Here is a 15520-nt window from a genome sequence, read left to right as displayed (position 1 = left end):
GCTTCTATTTAATTTATGTAGCAGAGAAAGTGTCATAAAGTACTGTGGTTTATGATAACAGTGCTGGCCTATAGAAATACAGTGGAAAACTTCTGAATGAACACCGCAGATAAAAGAAGAAATACAATTAGGCACCTCATACATGGTGGTCTGTCCCTAGAGGAATATTTTTAGAGTACTGCAGTGATTTTTCATCAGGGATTGAGTGACAGCACTGCCTCCCAATTTGCCACCAACTTTCAAGTGGTTTTTGCACCTAAACAAAAATATTTATTTACTTATTTACCTTAAATTGCTTTTTCAACACTGCATGATGGCAGCAAGCTCCGAAAATGGGCCCCTCACTCCCGCCTGTGTCGGGTTGAAAAAGGAAATCATTAATTTAGCATTAGAAGCTGGCTGTGAACCCATAACTGCCCTGGGCACACATCAGCATACATGCAGCACTGTTCTCTGCTGCTACACCTTCCCTGAGGTTCAAATGCCATCCTTCACTGTCATTACATTTCTGCCCCCATTAAGTATTGATTATCTCCACTTCAGCGTTTCGAGCCCTGCTGTGGAAATGGCCCACGTGGCTCGCTACCCGTACTTCACGGATCAGGCGGAACAGAAGTGCCCACCTCCTGGTTTTTACACTAAAAAAAGGAGTGGGAGGGGGAGTTATATTCAGGGGCAGGGGCAAAGAGGGGCACAGCGGGACACAGAGCAACAAGGGCTGACTACACTGTACCCTTCCTGCCTATTAGCAGTATGCTTGAGCGGACAACTGGAGGTTAAGTTGTTCTTTTTTCTGGACCCGTGAGAATTTTGCCACAACATGTGTTGAATATTTAGTGTGAGGTTAGTCCAAGTTTGCATCTGTTTTTCAGGAGAGTGCAGGTGGAAAAGTTTGTTTGGGCAGGAGCTTTGTGGCCTCTGCCATCAACAAAATACATCCATAATACTGTGGACTACTTTGTGCAGAGTTGTCTTTGTACACCTGCCAAAAGCTCTCTAATGGCTGTGTGTTGCAAACAGCTAATGGCCGCTGTTACTGCTCTCTGCTGTTTTGTATATTTCAGTATCACTGCTGGTTAATGTTTTACATGTGCAGACTGTGGAGGGGTAGTTCTTCTTTGGAGAAAAAATTCAGAAGATGGAGAAAAGTATCTGTTAGCTATGAGTCAGACTTGTGGGTGTCTGGTCTTGTTTTTGTTTTGGGGGTTTCTTTTTCAAAAATACAGGAGGAATATAGCCTTATATATAAGTTCACTTATATGTCAAGGATTTCCATTAATACAATGTGAAAAGTAGACAAATATCACTTTATAAAACTACAGGTGCTCAAATTCCTTATCCACTATATGTAAAGATGGTGTAACAAACACATTTTAAAAAATATTTTGTTTATACAAAAACAGCTTTTTCAGCACCAAGGAGGTTTTTGAGACATGCCACGCTGAACAAAGCTTGAATGCTGTCCGATTTATTAACTGTAATTCCAGCTGAGTGCAAATTTGTTGTCCTAATTTGTATACAATTAAAGCTCAAAGGCACCTAAGAGTAAACAATGCATAAATCCTCAGAGTAGATGTTTAAAGTCAAGAAAATGTTAAATATTTTCTACAACAACAGAATTAGAACAAAACAGCCCATCTGTATTCATAAAAAGTCCCATTTATTTCAAAGTCATTTCATCAACAAATATTACAAATCTGCATTGTGTGGGGGAGACCCATAACAGAAACATATGAATAAAACATTACAAATTTTATTATTACAATAATTGCTCAGCATCCATTTCAGATGCTGAAGGTTGAAGCATTCCACTCATTTAAGTTGGACAATAAACAAGAAACAAGCTAGCGTACAGACACAGTAAATGAGTTAGTTAGGCCATTCCTGCCTTACAGGATTACTGTGTAGAGTGAAATCCACTAGGATCCAATGTGGCTTTAGGATAATCCCATCAGAACTGCTACAGTGCAATGCTACTACAGGACACCCAAGCCTGTTAGCACTGATGAGAGCCTATAGTAGAGTGAAGCAGTCCTTGTTAAAAAATACTTAACACACAGACTTCTATTATACAAGACAAACATTTTAACAGCCTGCTGCCAACAAAGCACCACGTCTCATGTTACTAGTTTTGCATTATCTAACAAACACTGACTGTAAACTAGTTACACAGATAGAAAACTAAGTCAATATTTGCATCATGGAAAATACCTCTCCTGGAGTAAATCTTCATATAAAGCTCTGTAACATGAATCCATCTGAAAAATATCTTTTCCTCGGATGCTAATACAAGCCTGAGTTACCCACTTTAATTGTAATCCGTGTCCTTAAGATAATACTGTGTTAATATGCACCTCTGCTGCTGCCTGTTCTAATTAATAAGGACACGTTTTGATACTGACATCCTTTCATTTCTAATATTCTCCTGATTTATGGAAAACAAGTGCTACACTGGCAAAACTTACACACACTGGTGTAAGCTATTTTTACGCCTATATGCCCAATTTTTTATAATTTCTCATAATTTAATAATGTCTTACCAGTCAGCTACACTGACTAGACTTAAAAAGCAGACATCAATAAGGAGCAAACTTCTGCCGCTCAGATTTTTTGATGCCGGAGGTTGACATTTTTGCGGTGTAAGGGGATAAACCCTGTGTTAGGCTGGAAGCGGCTGCTGGGTGGACAGCCAGGACAGGGAGGCTTTTCATGCCAAGCAGGCTGGAAACGGGGATGGCGTAGTGTGGGTTTTGGATGGTTGGTAAGGTGGAGGGAGAGTGGACGTTAATGGTGTTGGGGGCTGGGGTGGTGGCCGCCAGGACGGCCATAGAGGTAGCAGCGGTGGAGGCAGTGGGAGCGGACTGAGAGAAGCTCATGTTGAGGTCAACTGGGGTCGCAGAGGAAGCGGCCTGCATGGTGTATTTAGCCATCTCTAAGCTGCAGGTCGGGACGTTTGGAGGGGGAGTTGAGATGGTGAAGGGTTAAGAGGAGACGGTGAAAAATGAAAAAGGGGAGTACGGGTGAGATAAAGGAGAGGGGAGGTGAGAGAAAGAGGAGAAAACATAAGAATCAAAGAAGGAATGTGTTAAAAAGCAGAGACAATAAGGATTTTAATGCAGTCAAGAGAACAGAGCAGTGAGATGGAACAAATCCAGCCTCACACTGAGTACAATAACTCTGCCCTCATACAATAGCATGGTGTTTGGCCGTCTTATCACCCGGCTGCGATGTGAAGCCCTGCTGGACGTGGTCGCCTTGTGTAATGTCTTACCTGGCGTTGATGAGGTACTGGGCCACACTGATGCTGGCCGGCGAGCCTGTGATCGTGACTTGGCGCATGGCTGAGCCATCAGTGGCGCTGGCAATTTTGATGTGAGCTCCAGAGACCTGGCGAATCTCATTGATCTTGCTGCCTTGTCTTCCAATTATGCAGCCAATAAACTAGAAGGGGAGAGAGTGGAAACATGTAAATAGCAAATCGGCTCATGTTTCCATGCTTTTCAGGAATCAGATTTCAAAACGGGAAGCAACTGCTATGGTGACAGCAGCCCCGCAGTCTCCTGCTGAAGCTTTCTACAGAAGAAAACCACATTCCCAGCTGTGTTATTCTAACAGCAGAAAACATCTCCATTATGCTTTGTATTGTATTGTATGTAGAATCAAAACCGCTTTCATGTCTACAGTAAATTTAAAGATTCCCCCAGCAGCTGGTTAGCTTAGCTTAGCACAAAGACTGCAAACAGCAAGCCTGGCTCTGCCTGGACACATTCCAGCACCTCTAAAGCTCACTTATCAACATGTTATATCTTGCTTGTTTAATCTGTACAAAGTGTACAATTGTCTGTTTGGTGTATTTGAGTCTCCACTGGTTGCCTGGCAATGTCATGTTGTCAGCGAGGCTCCAGAAAGTGACATAACCCCCCGTAAAGCCACAAGCATTTTTTGTACAGATTAAATAAACATATCAGATATAACATGTTAATTAGAGACAGAGCTTGTGTAGCAGTTTCCTTTATTTCCAGTCTTTATGTTAAGCTAACCAGCTGTTGGCGGTAGCTTTATATTCACTCTACACACATGACAGTGGTATCCATCTTTTCATCTAACTCTCCACATGAAAGCAAATAAACATATTTCCCAAAATGTTCAATCGACTGCAAAGGTTAAGTTGTGCTATGTGTAATTCTATAGAAATATAAAACCCGTTTTCTGTTTCCTAACCTGTGATCACATGTATTTCTGAGATGATTTCTGATTCTGATCATAGATAGAATATGCATGGTTTATAGACTGCTATAAAGCTGTACAAATGGTCTTATATTTGCTATTATTTTTGTAACATTCAAGCTATAACGAGCTAATACAACTACAATGGTGATTGCAGTATTTAGGCAATAATTTATGTTCGCCAAAAATGGAACAAAGGATAAATTACTTTCTGCAGCTAAGAAGGTGAAACACTTTTGTCCAAGAATCCCTCATTATAGCTGTCCTCTTAGAAAGTGTAAATGAAGTAAGAAGCAGGAGGATTAACGATGCGAGTTTTAGTGCTGGAGGAACACAAACAATGTGGCACTTACATCATTGGGTATTGCCAGCTCTTGTGAACTTGTGGGGGCAGATGCATCCAATCCTGCAAAGTAGGACAAGGAATGCTAACAACAGTATGGCACTAATGGCTTTCACTTTCATGGTATGACAAGTTGCCCTACTTTGTCTAGTTTATCACTGGTACACTGCTAAATTAGGAACATGAAAATGGCATATGGCAAGAAACTCTTTCTAGATAGACATATATACTGTACATGCATATTCAGCACATATGCTGTGCACATATTTCACACTGCTCATAAAAAATAATATAGATTTTCATTGAAATGAGTATGTTTCATAAATTGTTTCATGTCAGTGTGACTGTTATCATGTTCTGTCCTCAGTTAGTTTTGGCAGTATATGAGTACGTGGGGTTGTTGAGGTCAGGGATGATCTGGCCAAGACAATGTTAGATTTGGAGGAGAAATGTTGCAGAGGTGGAGGATGGGGTCGAGAGATTAGGATTTGTTTTTGGAGAGGGAACTTGGGCAAATGGAGCTGAAATTTTAGGAGGATATGAGAAATAGTGAGAAATGGGTAAATATTTACTGGACTGTAAATATTTTTTTCATTTTTCACATTTCCCTCTCAGAGAACTCTGCTGCTTTCCTTTTGCATTTTGTTCTGTCTGTTACAATCTGTCACATACCCTTTTGGACTCTAAATATTTCAGTGACTAACGTTCAAAATTGTTGATAAAAAATTAGTTCGGTGGCTTATCCTTAAAACTGCACTACTCTATTCAGTATTTGTTTGTCTTCCCTCCTATGTTAAATGGTACAAATAGATGTAAATACCAGTGCATTATACAGTATGTACATCTCTGTGAAGCCACCTTCTACAAAAAACCTGTGAGAGAGTCTGTAAACTCTGAGAGAATGGAGACATCCTTGATCCTCTCTGAAGTGACAGGGGTGTTTTGATGATGCGATTCGAAGAGGAGTGAAGACAGAGGGATAGATGGACTTCCCCGGGGAGCCGTGGGTACGTACCAGGGAAAGTAGGGTTGCTCTGCCCAAGGGAGGGGAGGGGGATATGCTGCATAGCCAACTGGTGAAGCTTGGTCAACTGCAGGGTAGGAAGGAAGTTAGAGCTAACCAATCAAACTGGATTATTTCAGAGGAGCTGACAACTACAATACAGAGCCAATCTGAAGTTCACAAACATCACAGATGGTGTCAGTGTGAAGAGATTCATTTCCTTCAGAAAGCATGCTGGCTTCTCACGGCAGTCATCTGAAAATACAGTCACATCTCTGGCTACAAAGCTAGAACTGATCATTATGTCTTAAGGTATTTACTTTCATTTCAATCAATGCATGCCGCTACTGTGTGTTAGTGTTAGTAATGTAAACAGATCAGGGTTATAGAAATTTCATCTTTGCAGAGTAGGGAACACAGAGGGTATAGTGGTGGCTTGGAAGGACTGGGCAGGAGGGGTCATTAGGGCAGATGTCAGTCACTCAAATGAACATACTTACATCTTGATGTGCAAAAGCATACTGCCCTGGGATTGCAAAGGCCTGGGGAGAATAAGAGGGGAGACGTGGTTATATGACTGGGAGGTGCAGACATGTTCTAACATGTCACTTGAATCTTGAATCTGTCACAGTGCAACTCAGAGCAGTGAGTGCTTTTCTGAAAATCCATTCCCTTCCTCTTTCCCATAGCTCTAATGTGTATAGATTTGATGGAATTTCATCTAAATGTCATCTGCTGCTTTTCCCCTTCTTTGACCATGGCCAGAAATCCAATAACAGAAACAGATGTCTGATAGGTCAGAACAGACTGTGCCAAATTCAGGCCAGCGACTAGCCAGCTCATGGAAAACATGAGCTGTAGTCACGACATCTTCCAGGTTTCACACTGCAGGGGATTGTTAATGTAAATGCCTCCATTCATATCTCTGACACGTTACAGCTGGACTCAGTACTTTCTAATATGATCATTACCTCATCTTACTGCTTACAGCACTACAACGTGAAGAGCTTATTGCTGTATAATTACACAGATGTGTCCCTCTAGTGGTGAAAATATGTTTAATGATCAGCGTGACTCTGAGCTCCCACAAAAGAACAAGCTTATTCAATTGTTATGTTTTTACAAAGTGGCTACAATCACTGCTAAATAACTCCCATATGGCTACTTACTTGTGCAGAGTGCTGTGGTGCTAATACTGCATGGGCTCCAGCAGGTATGGCCTTGGGACGATAGGGAATAGTTGCTCCTTTCGGTGGAGACTAGAGACACAGTCATGCAAACCAAAAGGGGAGGAAAATTTATATGCTGCTGCAGCTGAGAAAAGAACTCTTACTGGCACTTTGGCATTTTATATTCATTTTTATATCACTTGCTGAATCTTTTTATATCCTTTTCATCAGCTGAGAGTTACATGAAACCTGGGACCAAAGAAACCTATAATACAACTGTGAATAGACCGGAATACAGGGAATAATTTAGAGTATTTGGCAATATAAGAGGTCAAGTGCATGCTAAACAGAAATCCATTTTACCTGCTGTATGTTTTCAAACTTGAATAAATAATACTAAAAAAAAAGTGATAGTATACTATGTATATTACTGATTCCCTTCCTTGTATCCCAGGGAGTATGTGCCATTAGTTCTGCATCTCAGCTAGCTTAACTGAAAATAGAAGCTTCATTCAATAGCTTAACTGAAGTATTTTTACACTCCAGTATTAGAACTTTCACTTAAGTAAAGGATCTGAAATCTTCCTCCCTCCCTGTTAATATCACATGTTGCAGTTAAGAGTGTGAAAGCTAATTAACAAGCAAAGAGAAAAGTTTAAATATTTAGTGCAAAGTAATGAATAAACTGTTGAAACAAGCTAGAAGTAATAGATAAACAGTTAAAATAGTTGGATGAAAGTAGTGGGTAAACAAGTGGTCCAAGTGGTACAAGTACAAATGCAAACTTGACCATAGCAACCACTGACAAACACTCACTCGACTGTATGAAAAATATTACAATAATATCCATTTCTATATGATTAACACTCTTCAATAACCTCCAGTTTATAATTCAGACACAAAAGGTTGGGGTCTACTGATATAAATCATTATCAGAAAAAGTAATAATATATTAAAGCTCATAACGAGCAGTGCCACTGTTGTTGCACACTGCATGAGGATGACCAACCACTACAACCTGAACACAAAGCTTTAGCCCTGCAGGAGTGAAATGTCACAGAGACTGAAAATATTCTGGATGTGCTACTGAATACCTTTTACCACATCCTAAACAAATGTGACACTCTTGATGCCTAAATAGAGCTGTTGAATGTGAAGATCGTCTGCTGTCTGACAGTGCTTACCTCCAGCATGACAGAGCAGATGTGTCTTACACACTGAGTGATGGCCTGTGGAGTGCCGGAGATTGTGACAGCCCTCTCTGTAGAGTCCGGCAGCATGTCTCCTGCCACCTGAACCTGAGCGCCTGTGGTCTTAACGTCGCCAGACAACAGAAGAAACAAAGGCTATTTATTGCTGAAAAGAGCACACCATCACCCAAATTGAAATGCTGTTTCAAGCACCCACAAATTACCCCGAACACATTTTGACATGCAGGGAGCAGCTGCAAGCCAAATAGCAATGTGTGCTCCAATATTTGAAGAGGCGCACACAAATATTGTCCATTCAGAATGAGTATTCAGCCTCCACCGATCTTTACAAGCATAATCAGAGGGATTTTTCATGAGCAGCAACCAAAAAAATAAAAAAAATACACATATTTTAAGGCAGAAAAAATACAAGAAAAGTTTGAGGGGAGTGTTTGATACTTGAGGTGTCAAAGCACCAGGGTGGATGTTTTCTGTCTCTGTTTGGGTGCAGAAAAACACCTTCCTGATAGAAAATAAGAAAGAAAAGGACTCCTACCTCTCTGATCTCTTTGATCTTTGAACCTCCTTTGCCAATCAGTGAGCCACACTGGCTCCCTGGGAAAACCAGGCGAAGTGTCACAGGTGGTTTGCTTGTCACGTTGCTGTTTGTCATTGCCGCGCTAATATCCTGAGGGAGAATTCAAAAATATGTTCTTCTGCACCAACTGTAAGAACGTCAGCTTTATCTGACAAGTCTCTATTTTTGCAAGACTGAGGAAAAGGTGCATTGAGTGTCCTTCAGACTTCAGACAAAATCTTTAAAGAATTTTCTTAAATTCTAGTGTAAAACAATAAAACTTTAGTGACAATATGTGAAAAGTTGCGGTGGAGTTTGTTGCGTGCTTGTTTTGCTGTACCTCCTCAAACTTCTGTGCGATCATAGAGAAAGCCCTGAAGATGCCCTCCGTGGGTCCTGTGATGGTAACTATTCTCTCGGGAGATGATCCCTCTGATATGTTGATACGAGCACCACTCTGGAAACACAAATTGACATTATTCCAGCCTCTATTTGCTCTAATTGATCTGCCACAAGACATAAACTCTACGTGTTGTCACACTATGGATGCCAAAGTGAAAGCTCACCTCCTCTCTCATTTTCTTTACTGTTTCTCCTTTCTTGAATCATGTTAGACATTACAAAACAGAGGATTTGATTAGTTTTATAAAGAGAACAATACGAGACAATCAGACAGAAAGCAGTGTGACTCAATAAATGCTGATGGATTGTAAAATAAATTTACCTTTCCAATTATGCTGCCAACTTCCTGTGAGTGAAAAGATAACAATGTTTGAGCCAGTGGCAACACACAAGATTTTTTCTTGAGAGCTTTTCACATTTAGAGCAGGATGTAATCATTTCAATGTGCTATTACCACACTATTAGGCTATTACTACCAAAGGACACAAAATTATTTCCGTGTCTGTCTATTACCTTTCCATGCATCAGCAGCCTCAGCGTCAGTGTAACGTTCAGACTCCCATCTGAAGCCATTTCTTCTTTGTCAGACATTCTCTGTTTTCCAAGCTTTAAAGTAAACACTCTGCAAAAAGAAAGACATTGTAAGGCAGGTCGTGTATATAACAAGAACTCCAGCATTTCAGGTGGCTCAGTACATTATCTAAATAAAGAGGTAAGCTACGAGATTCAAATTTTCTTAAACATATGTAGCACTATTATACTTCTTTTTAACTTCCAGTCTGCTTTTGTGGTTATAATCGATGACATGCTGACTTTCATTACACCGTTCTTGTTCTGTTTGTTACAGCCAAACTGCTGCAGCTGCAGGAAATATGAAATGCATCATTTCCTGTGCTCAACAAGACTTTTCCTGGGAAACCACTCAGAGAAAATGTAAAGGCTTTCGTGAAGTTGCATCGTCATTGTTATATCAGTCTGCAGCAGGGAAGAAAAAAAAGGGTCTTGAAAATGTTAGAGATCATTACCTTAACTATGGGGAATGTAAAGTAATCAGAAAATGTTCCAGAGTTGTAGCAATCGTTTTTATGCTGCTAAAAGGAGCCAAATTCCCTCTTTCAGAATTTATCAGGGGATTGATGTTCTCTGAAGAGTCATGGATCATTGTTGTTTGTCTTCTGATCATGTAGTCGTGAGCGGGGGAAGATAAGCCTATCACTAGGTGCAATCTTCACATGGGAGTGTGTCTTTCGTTCCAGCTAAATTCAAGTTGTGTGACTCCCTTGGATAAGATAAGATACAAAGGGAGCCACTTGTGCTGGAGGATCAAGTGATGTGTGTGTGACTGTCTCTTAATACCACACTGACGCTACACAATGTTGGCTCTGTTGTGGACGCGGATCCAATCCGTTGTATTTGCAGAACAAATAAAGAATGTCTCAATGTAGTGTAGGAAGGGAAGCTTACTGCACCATGACAGACAGAGAGAAGATTTCAGGTCTATGAAGGACCAAGGTCACCTTGTTTGTGAGATCACTGTGGCTCTGAGAAGTGAAGCATGAACAGAAAACTGCCTCAAATGAAGAATTTGTAACTAATAAACAATTTAATCAGGATGAAAAATGTAATTTAACAGAGATTGGACTTTGGACCGAGCAGACACATAAAACCTGAGCACCAAACCCGGTGGCCTCATGCACTTTCTGATACCTCGGTGATAAAGTGGAGGGAGCATGGTGGCATGTTATTGGTGAGTGTGCATGAGGTGTTCCCAGTTGATCCAAAGTTTAATTCAATCCTGCTTCACAGTGTGCACAATGACAGTTTTAAAGCAACAGTTGGATAATTTGGGATATACTCTTATTTGTGCTCTTGGGAAAAGTTGGGTGAGAAGATCATAAGATCACCACTGTCATGTTTGCATGGTAAATATGAAGCTGTAGCCAGCAGCCGGTTAGCTTAGCTTTGCATAGTTTAGAAACAAGGGGAAGCGTCTATCTTGACTCTGTTCAAAGTTAACTCTTCCCAGCACTTCTAAAGCTCACTAATTAACATGTATCTCATTTGTTAATCTGTACAAAAAACAATGTGTAAAACCACGTTGTGCCAGACTGTTTCATGAACCAGCTGCCAAGCAGCCAGCGGAGAGTCTGGAAAGTTACTGCTGCGAGCAGACATGGTCCTCTAAAATAGCAAATTGTCATTTTTACATTTTACTGATCAAAGAAAAAGCAGTATAATGTGTTAATTAGTGAGCTTTAAGAGGGGTTGATGGGTGCATTTTGTTACTGTTCCTCATGACAGAGCCAGGCTAACTGTGTTACCCAGTTTCCAGCCATTATGCTAAGCTAATCTAACTGGGGATGGCTGCTTGGATATTCACACAAAGCAATAAATACAGAACTCTCTGCTGCCATTCCACACCTTAAAGAAAGACCAAAAACAAGCATGACTTCGAATCAAGCATGCTAACACTGATGATAGCGCACGTGTCAGTAGTTATTCAATGAAATGTGCCAATATCACCGTGATAAGAAGCCAATAAAACATGGCTTTCCAGGAGCTGAGACAAGTTTACAATAAGATACTGTTCTGGCACATTCCAACGTTGGTAACACCAGACTGAGCTACAGGACTCAATACAAACCATATCATGAGTAAGTGGAGGGTGTTTTACTGCTAACAAGGCTCATATCTATTCTTCTCTCCTCATATCATTATAAAGGTATTGTGAATGTATCAACTAAACAGCAACATCTCTCTCTCTCTCTCTCTCTCGCTATATATATATATATATATATATATATATATGTATATCTCCTATAGCCTGGGATTTGTTTAGTTAATGCTAAGACCCCTTTGACCCATTTCTGTCACCTCTAGCACATCAGCGCCCACTCAAGACTTCCGAACAAAACACTGGTGCACAACAGCACCCACAGAGTATACATGATAAAACAGATAATTTGGAAGCCAGCTCCCAGAGCACTGACAGGCAGAAGTGTGCTTCAGAAATTCAAAAAAAAAAAAAAAAAAAAAAAAAAAAGCGCAGAACATTAATCCTTGAGGGAAATGGAGAACAATGTCTAAGTGGATTACTTGAAGGGTTTCATTATAAAATACTGTATATTCCAAATGTGAGGCTAAAACAAAGCAATTTTTAACACTCTGATCATTGTAATGAAAAGATGACTGCATTTTACAAGATGATTAGATACAATAGTCTTGTAGCTTACGAATAAAGCTCCTAAATAGACAATACTTCCAAAAATGTTCCACACATTTTGAAACACATGTCAAATAATGAATCTTTATCATAACGAAAGATTTCTACTGACCCACCATTAATTAGTTCTTGATTATCTAAAGTAACGTACTATTTACAACCACCACATCTCAGATTATAAGCATGGGGTCATACAGAATGGTATTTCTCCCAAATGTGACAATTCATTGCAGTCCAAACCATCTATGAAGTTACGAGTGCAACAAAATGCATTTGCAATGCAGCAGTGTACAAAAAAACAACCAGCTCACATTAACTCAGTGTAACGAGAGTCAGGAGTAGCGCATTAAAACAAAGCCACGCATTCTTTAGTTCTCTTTAAATGTACAGAGCCAAAGAGGAACGCTGAATTAAAAGTTCAACTTCAACTTTCTGTCCCCAACACTACTGTAGTCTGCAGCATTGTTACCAGTAGAAGCTGAGCTGTGAACAGTCTGACCTTTGCAGTTATGGCTCAGTGAGAGGCCTGTAAAGCAACAAGACTGGTTGGTATAAAGCACTGACCTGATATACAAATTCTCGCTCCTCTTCTGTATTTCTGGTATCTCCTAAATGAATGGCCTTTTAGTTCGTCGTCCGTGTTCAATGTTGCCCCCTTTGTTGTCAGTTATGCACAGAGTGGACAGATGGTTCCCTGTGCCCTCAGACCGGCTGGAGCGGAGGCTGGCTTTGCTATTAGTCCCTCAGCTTAGCCCAAGATAAGCCCCTACGCAGGGCAAGTGAACCCGCATCTCTTGCCTAATTCTCCCTGTCACAGCCACCAAAGAGGCGTTCCTCCGCACGGAGATCCACAAGCCGAAGAGGCCTGAGGGCAGGGCAAAGAGGCTGTTTGGCTGGAGGGTGTCCAGCACAGATAGAGCAGACTACAGTTACAGCGACCACAACAAAAAAATCGGGAAGGTCTAGCCTTTTGCAGTCATCAGAAGCACACATAGAGACACTGAAGAGAGGCTTTGTTAACCGATGTTGCTCTGAGGCTAACAACTCTGCATGACTGCTGTGTTCTTCATTAGATTTTCACAGAGCTTCCTGCCTGCACAGGGCCGGATTTTCTCTAAAAATAAATCTCCCTGTATGAAATCGGTGCTTTGTACAGGGAACCCGACTAATTGAGGGCTGGGAAGGACAATGTGGCGTTTGGGGTATTTAGTGATGTTAAGCACAATGTCTTCATGGGGTGCTTCTCCCCCCCTCACTGCCTCTGCCCTCCCCCACACCAAGCCCTTCTGCCCTTGTAATGAGGCCATACTGGATACAATACAGCCCTTCTGCACAGAAAAATGTATTCAGCTGAGCTTCAAAATTGTGAAGGAAATGAATCAGTGAAGCATAAGTGGCATATTTAATTACTATTCACTGCGTTGCACGGGGACAATGATGGCTGCTGTGAGCCTCATGGCCGTCTATCAGACATCTAACCAAGCCACACTGCATTCACATCTCAACTAGGATTTCAAAACTGCTTCCAAGTGGCATTTCTATAATTAAAAGGATTGAATTATCTTTTGAGGATACAACGATGGAGATAATGCTTTAAATTGAAGGTATCTTACCATTCCTCACTTTTCAGGGAGCTTTTCAGGGTTAAGTTCAGTAAGTTAGGTTAGGATAGGATAAGGGGTTAAATAATGGAGGTCAATGAAGGTCCAGAAAAGTATGATAAAACTGGCTTTCGGTTTCCAAACTGGAAACAGAATCAGAACCACAACAAAGCTGTCAAGGGCGAGGCATCTGACAAAGTATGTGACAGTTATTTCTATCCTTTCAAATGCCGTTAGATGATCAGGCATTTCATGCCAATCACTTGTGACTAATTTCCTCTCCTCCACGTACCGTGTGTGTCAATGAGATTAAAGAGTCTGGGATTATATGTAATGAGATTACTGTGAAGCGATTGCTGAGTCTTGTTGGTGTAATCAGTTACAGGTACTGAAACATGGGTAGATTTCCAATTAACTGAAAAATGAAAAGAAATGGGGTCATAGTTGCACTAATTCTAACTAAAGTGAAAGAATGGCTCAAGGATGACTGTATTATACTCATGGTTCTTCTATCATTATCGGTCCTTAACTTTATTAACACTTGACAGGTCTAGTAGCCTGACATAATCATTACGCTGGAATAATGTGTATTTTAATAAGATTCTGAATGCCAGGTAACAGTTTCTATTTAATGTACTCCTTTATGCACTGTGTCAATGAGTTCAAGAGTCAGACAGTCATATATATTGTATGTAAAGGGATTACTGTGAGGTTATTTCTGAGACTTACATTTTATAATAACCATTTCGAGGAATAAAAGACATGATCAAAATAGTATTGACTTGGTTCTTATATGAATATGTGTGCTTAACTTTAATGTCTATCAGGCAGCTGAAGATGGTAGGTCACATCTCATTTTCTTCTCAGGATGTTGTTGCATGTTTAATAGAATCAAATGTCTTTAGGAGAAAGATTAAGGTCATTCTCTAAAGTGAGATATTTGCTATTCTTTAGCTTTTAAATTACTTTGTTAGGTTTGGGTTTAGAAGTAGGGATTAAACAATTAAAAGGGTTAGGGTTATGGTCAATACATCATATATGACATATATTTCAATAATGGTTAGTGAGTATATTGTTTGTATGATTACTTACAGTTATTAAAAGCAGTGTAGAGTTTAGATTTTGGTTTTTTTTTGGAAGCAATACCTTGAAAAGAGAGTGGGGAGGGTCACCTCTAATAAATGCTACAGGACAAACACAATGCTTAGTGCATGTTTTTTTTTTTTGTTTTTTTTTCATTATCATTTTTGCTTATCTATAGTACAGCTTTTCAGCTCTGGTAGCCTGACACTACCCACTCAAAAATCTGATATATCATCATTTATGAAAATGACATATTCCATATAGTGTAATCTCAATGTTTCATGTATCTCCAATGCAGTTTTGCAACCACAAGGACCCTCTTATTACAACAAGAACAATGTGCCAAAATACGGAAGAAAAAGAAACTTTTCTAAGTTGATGGATTATATTATCTTTATATTTTGGATTAAATAAAGACATCTTGCATACTTTACCTTTGGGGTTAAACCCTGCGGCATCCTGCACCTCTGTGCAACAGAAAACATGTTTGAACTTTTAAACATTTTGCAAACAAGAGATACTTGCAAGTGATTCTTCATTATGTCTCATCTTGCCCTTACCTATGTGAAGCCACATTTACAATTTACAACATATGCTAGATACATGTTCATATGTCGAATATATACGTATATGGCATATATGGTGTATGGCTATATGTTGAATATATACATATATTGTACAGTACACATTATAAATACATAG

General features: G+C 40.0%; 1 protein-coding gene across 1 annotated transcript; it reads right to left on the bottom strand.

Moving 5' to 3' along the window:
* Positions 1–1639: 1639 nt before the first annotated feature.
* LOC143328545 (poly(rC)-binding protein 3) lies at positions 1640–13090 on the bottom strand. Its single transcript, XM_076743733.1, has 13 exons — positions 12699–13090; positions 9425–9533; positions 9234–9257; positions 9076–9108; positions 8850–8966; positions 8489–8620; positions 7927–8055; positions 6743–6832; positions 6074–6115; positions 5586–5661; positions 4581–4633; positions 3272–3441; positions 1640–2937 (listed from the first exon to the last, which is right to left on the bottom strand). Exons 2-13 carry the CDS (start codon positions 9500–9502, stop codon positions 2577–2579), a joined length of 1305 nt encoding a protein of 434 aa, XP_076599848.1. The 5' UTR covers positions 9503–9533; positions 12699–13090; the 3' UTR covers positions 1640–2576.
* Positions 13091–15520: the final 2430 nt, after the last annotated feature.

The sequence above is a fragment of the Chaetodon auriga genome, chromosome 11 (genome assembly GCF_051107435.1).
Source record: "Chaetodon auriga isolate fChaAug3 chromosome 11, fChaAug3.hap1, whole genome shotgun sequence".
Lineage (NCBI taxonomy): Eukaryota > Metazoa > Chordata > Actinopteri > Chaetodontiformes > Chaetodontidae > Chaetodon > Chaetodon auriga.
This window is presented reverse-complemented; position numbering and strand designations above follow the sequence as displayed.

Coding starts and splice junctions, on each gene's coding strand:
- LOC143328545 (XM_076743733.1), bottom strand. CDS start 9,502: ATGTCTGACAAAGAAGAAATGGCTTCAGATGGGAGTCTGAACGTTACA. Junction 9,258..9,424: donor GGCTGCTGATGCATGGAAAG/GTAATAGACAGA, acceptor TTTCACTCACAG/GAAGTTGGCAGCATAATTGG. Junction 5,662..6,073: donor ATGCTTTTGCACATCAAGAT/GTAAGTATGTTC, acceptor CCTACCCTGCAG/TTGACCAAGCTTCACCAGTT.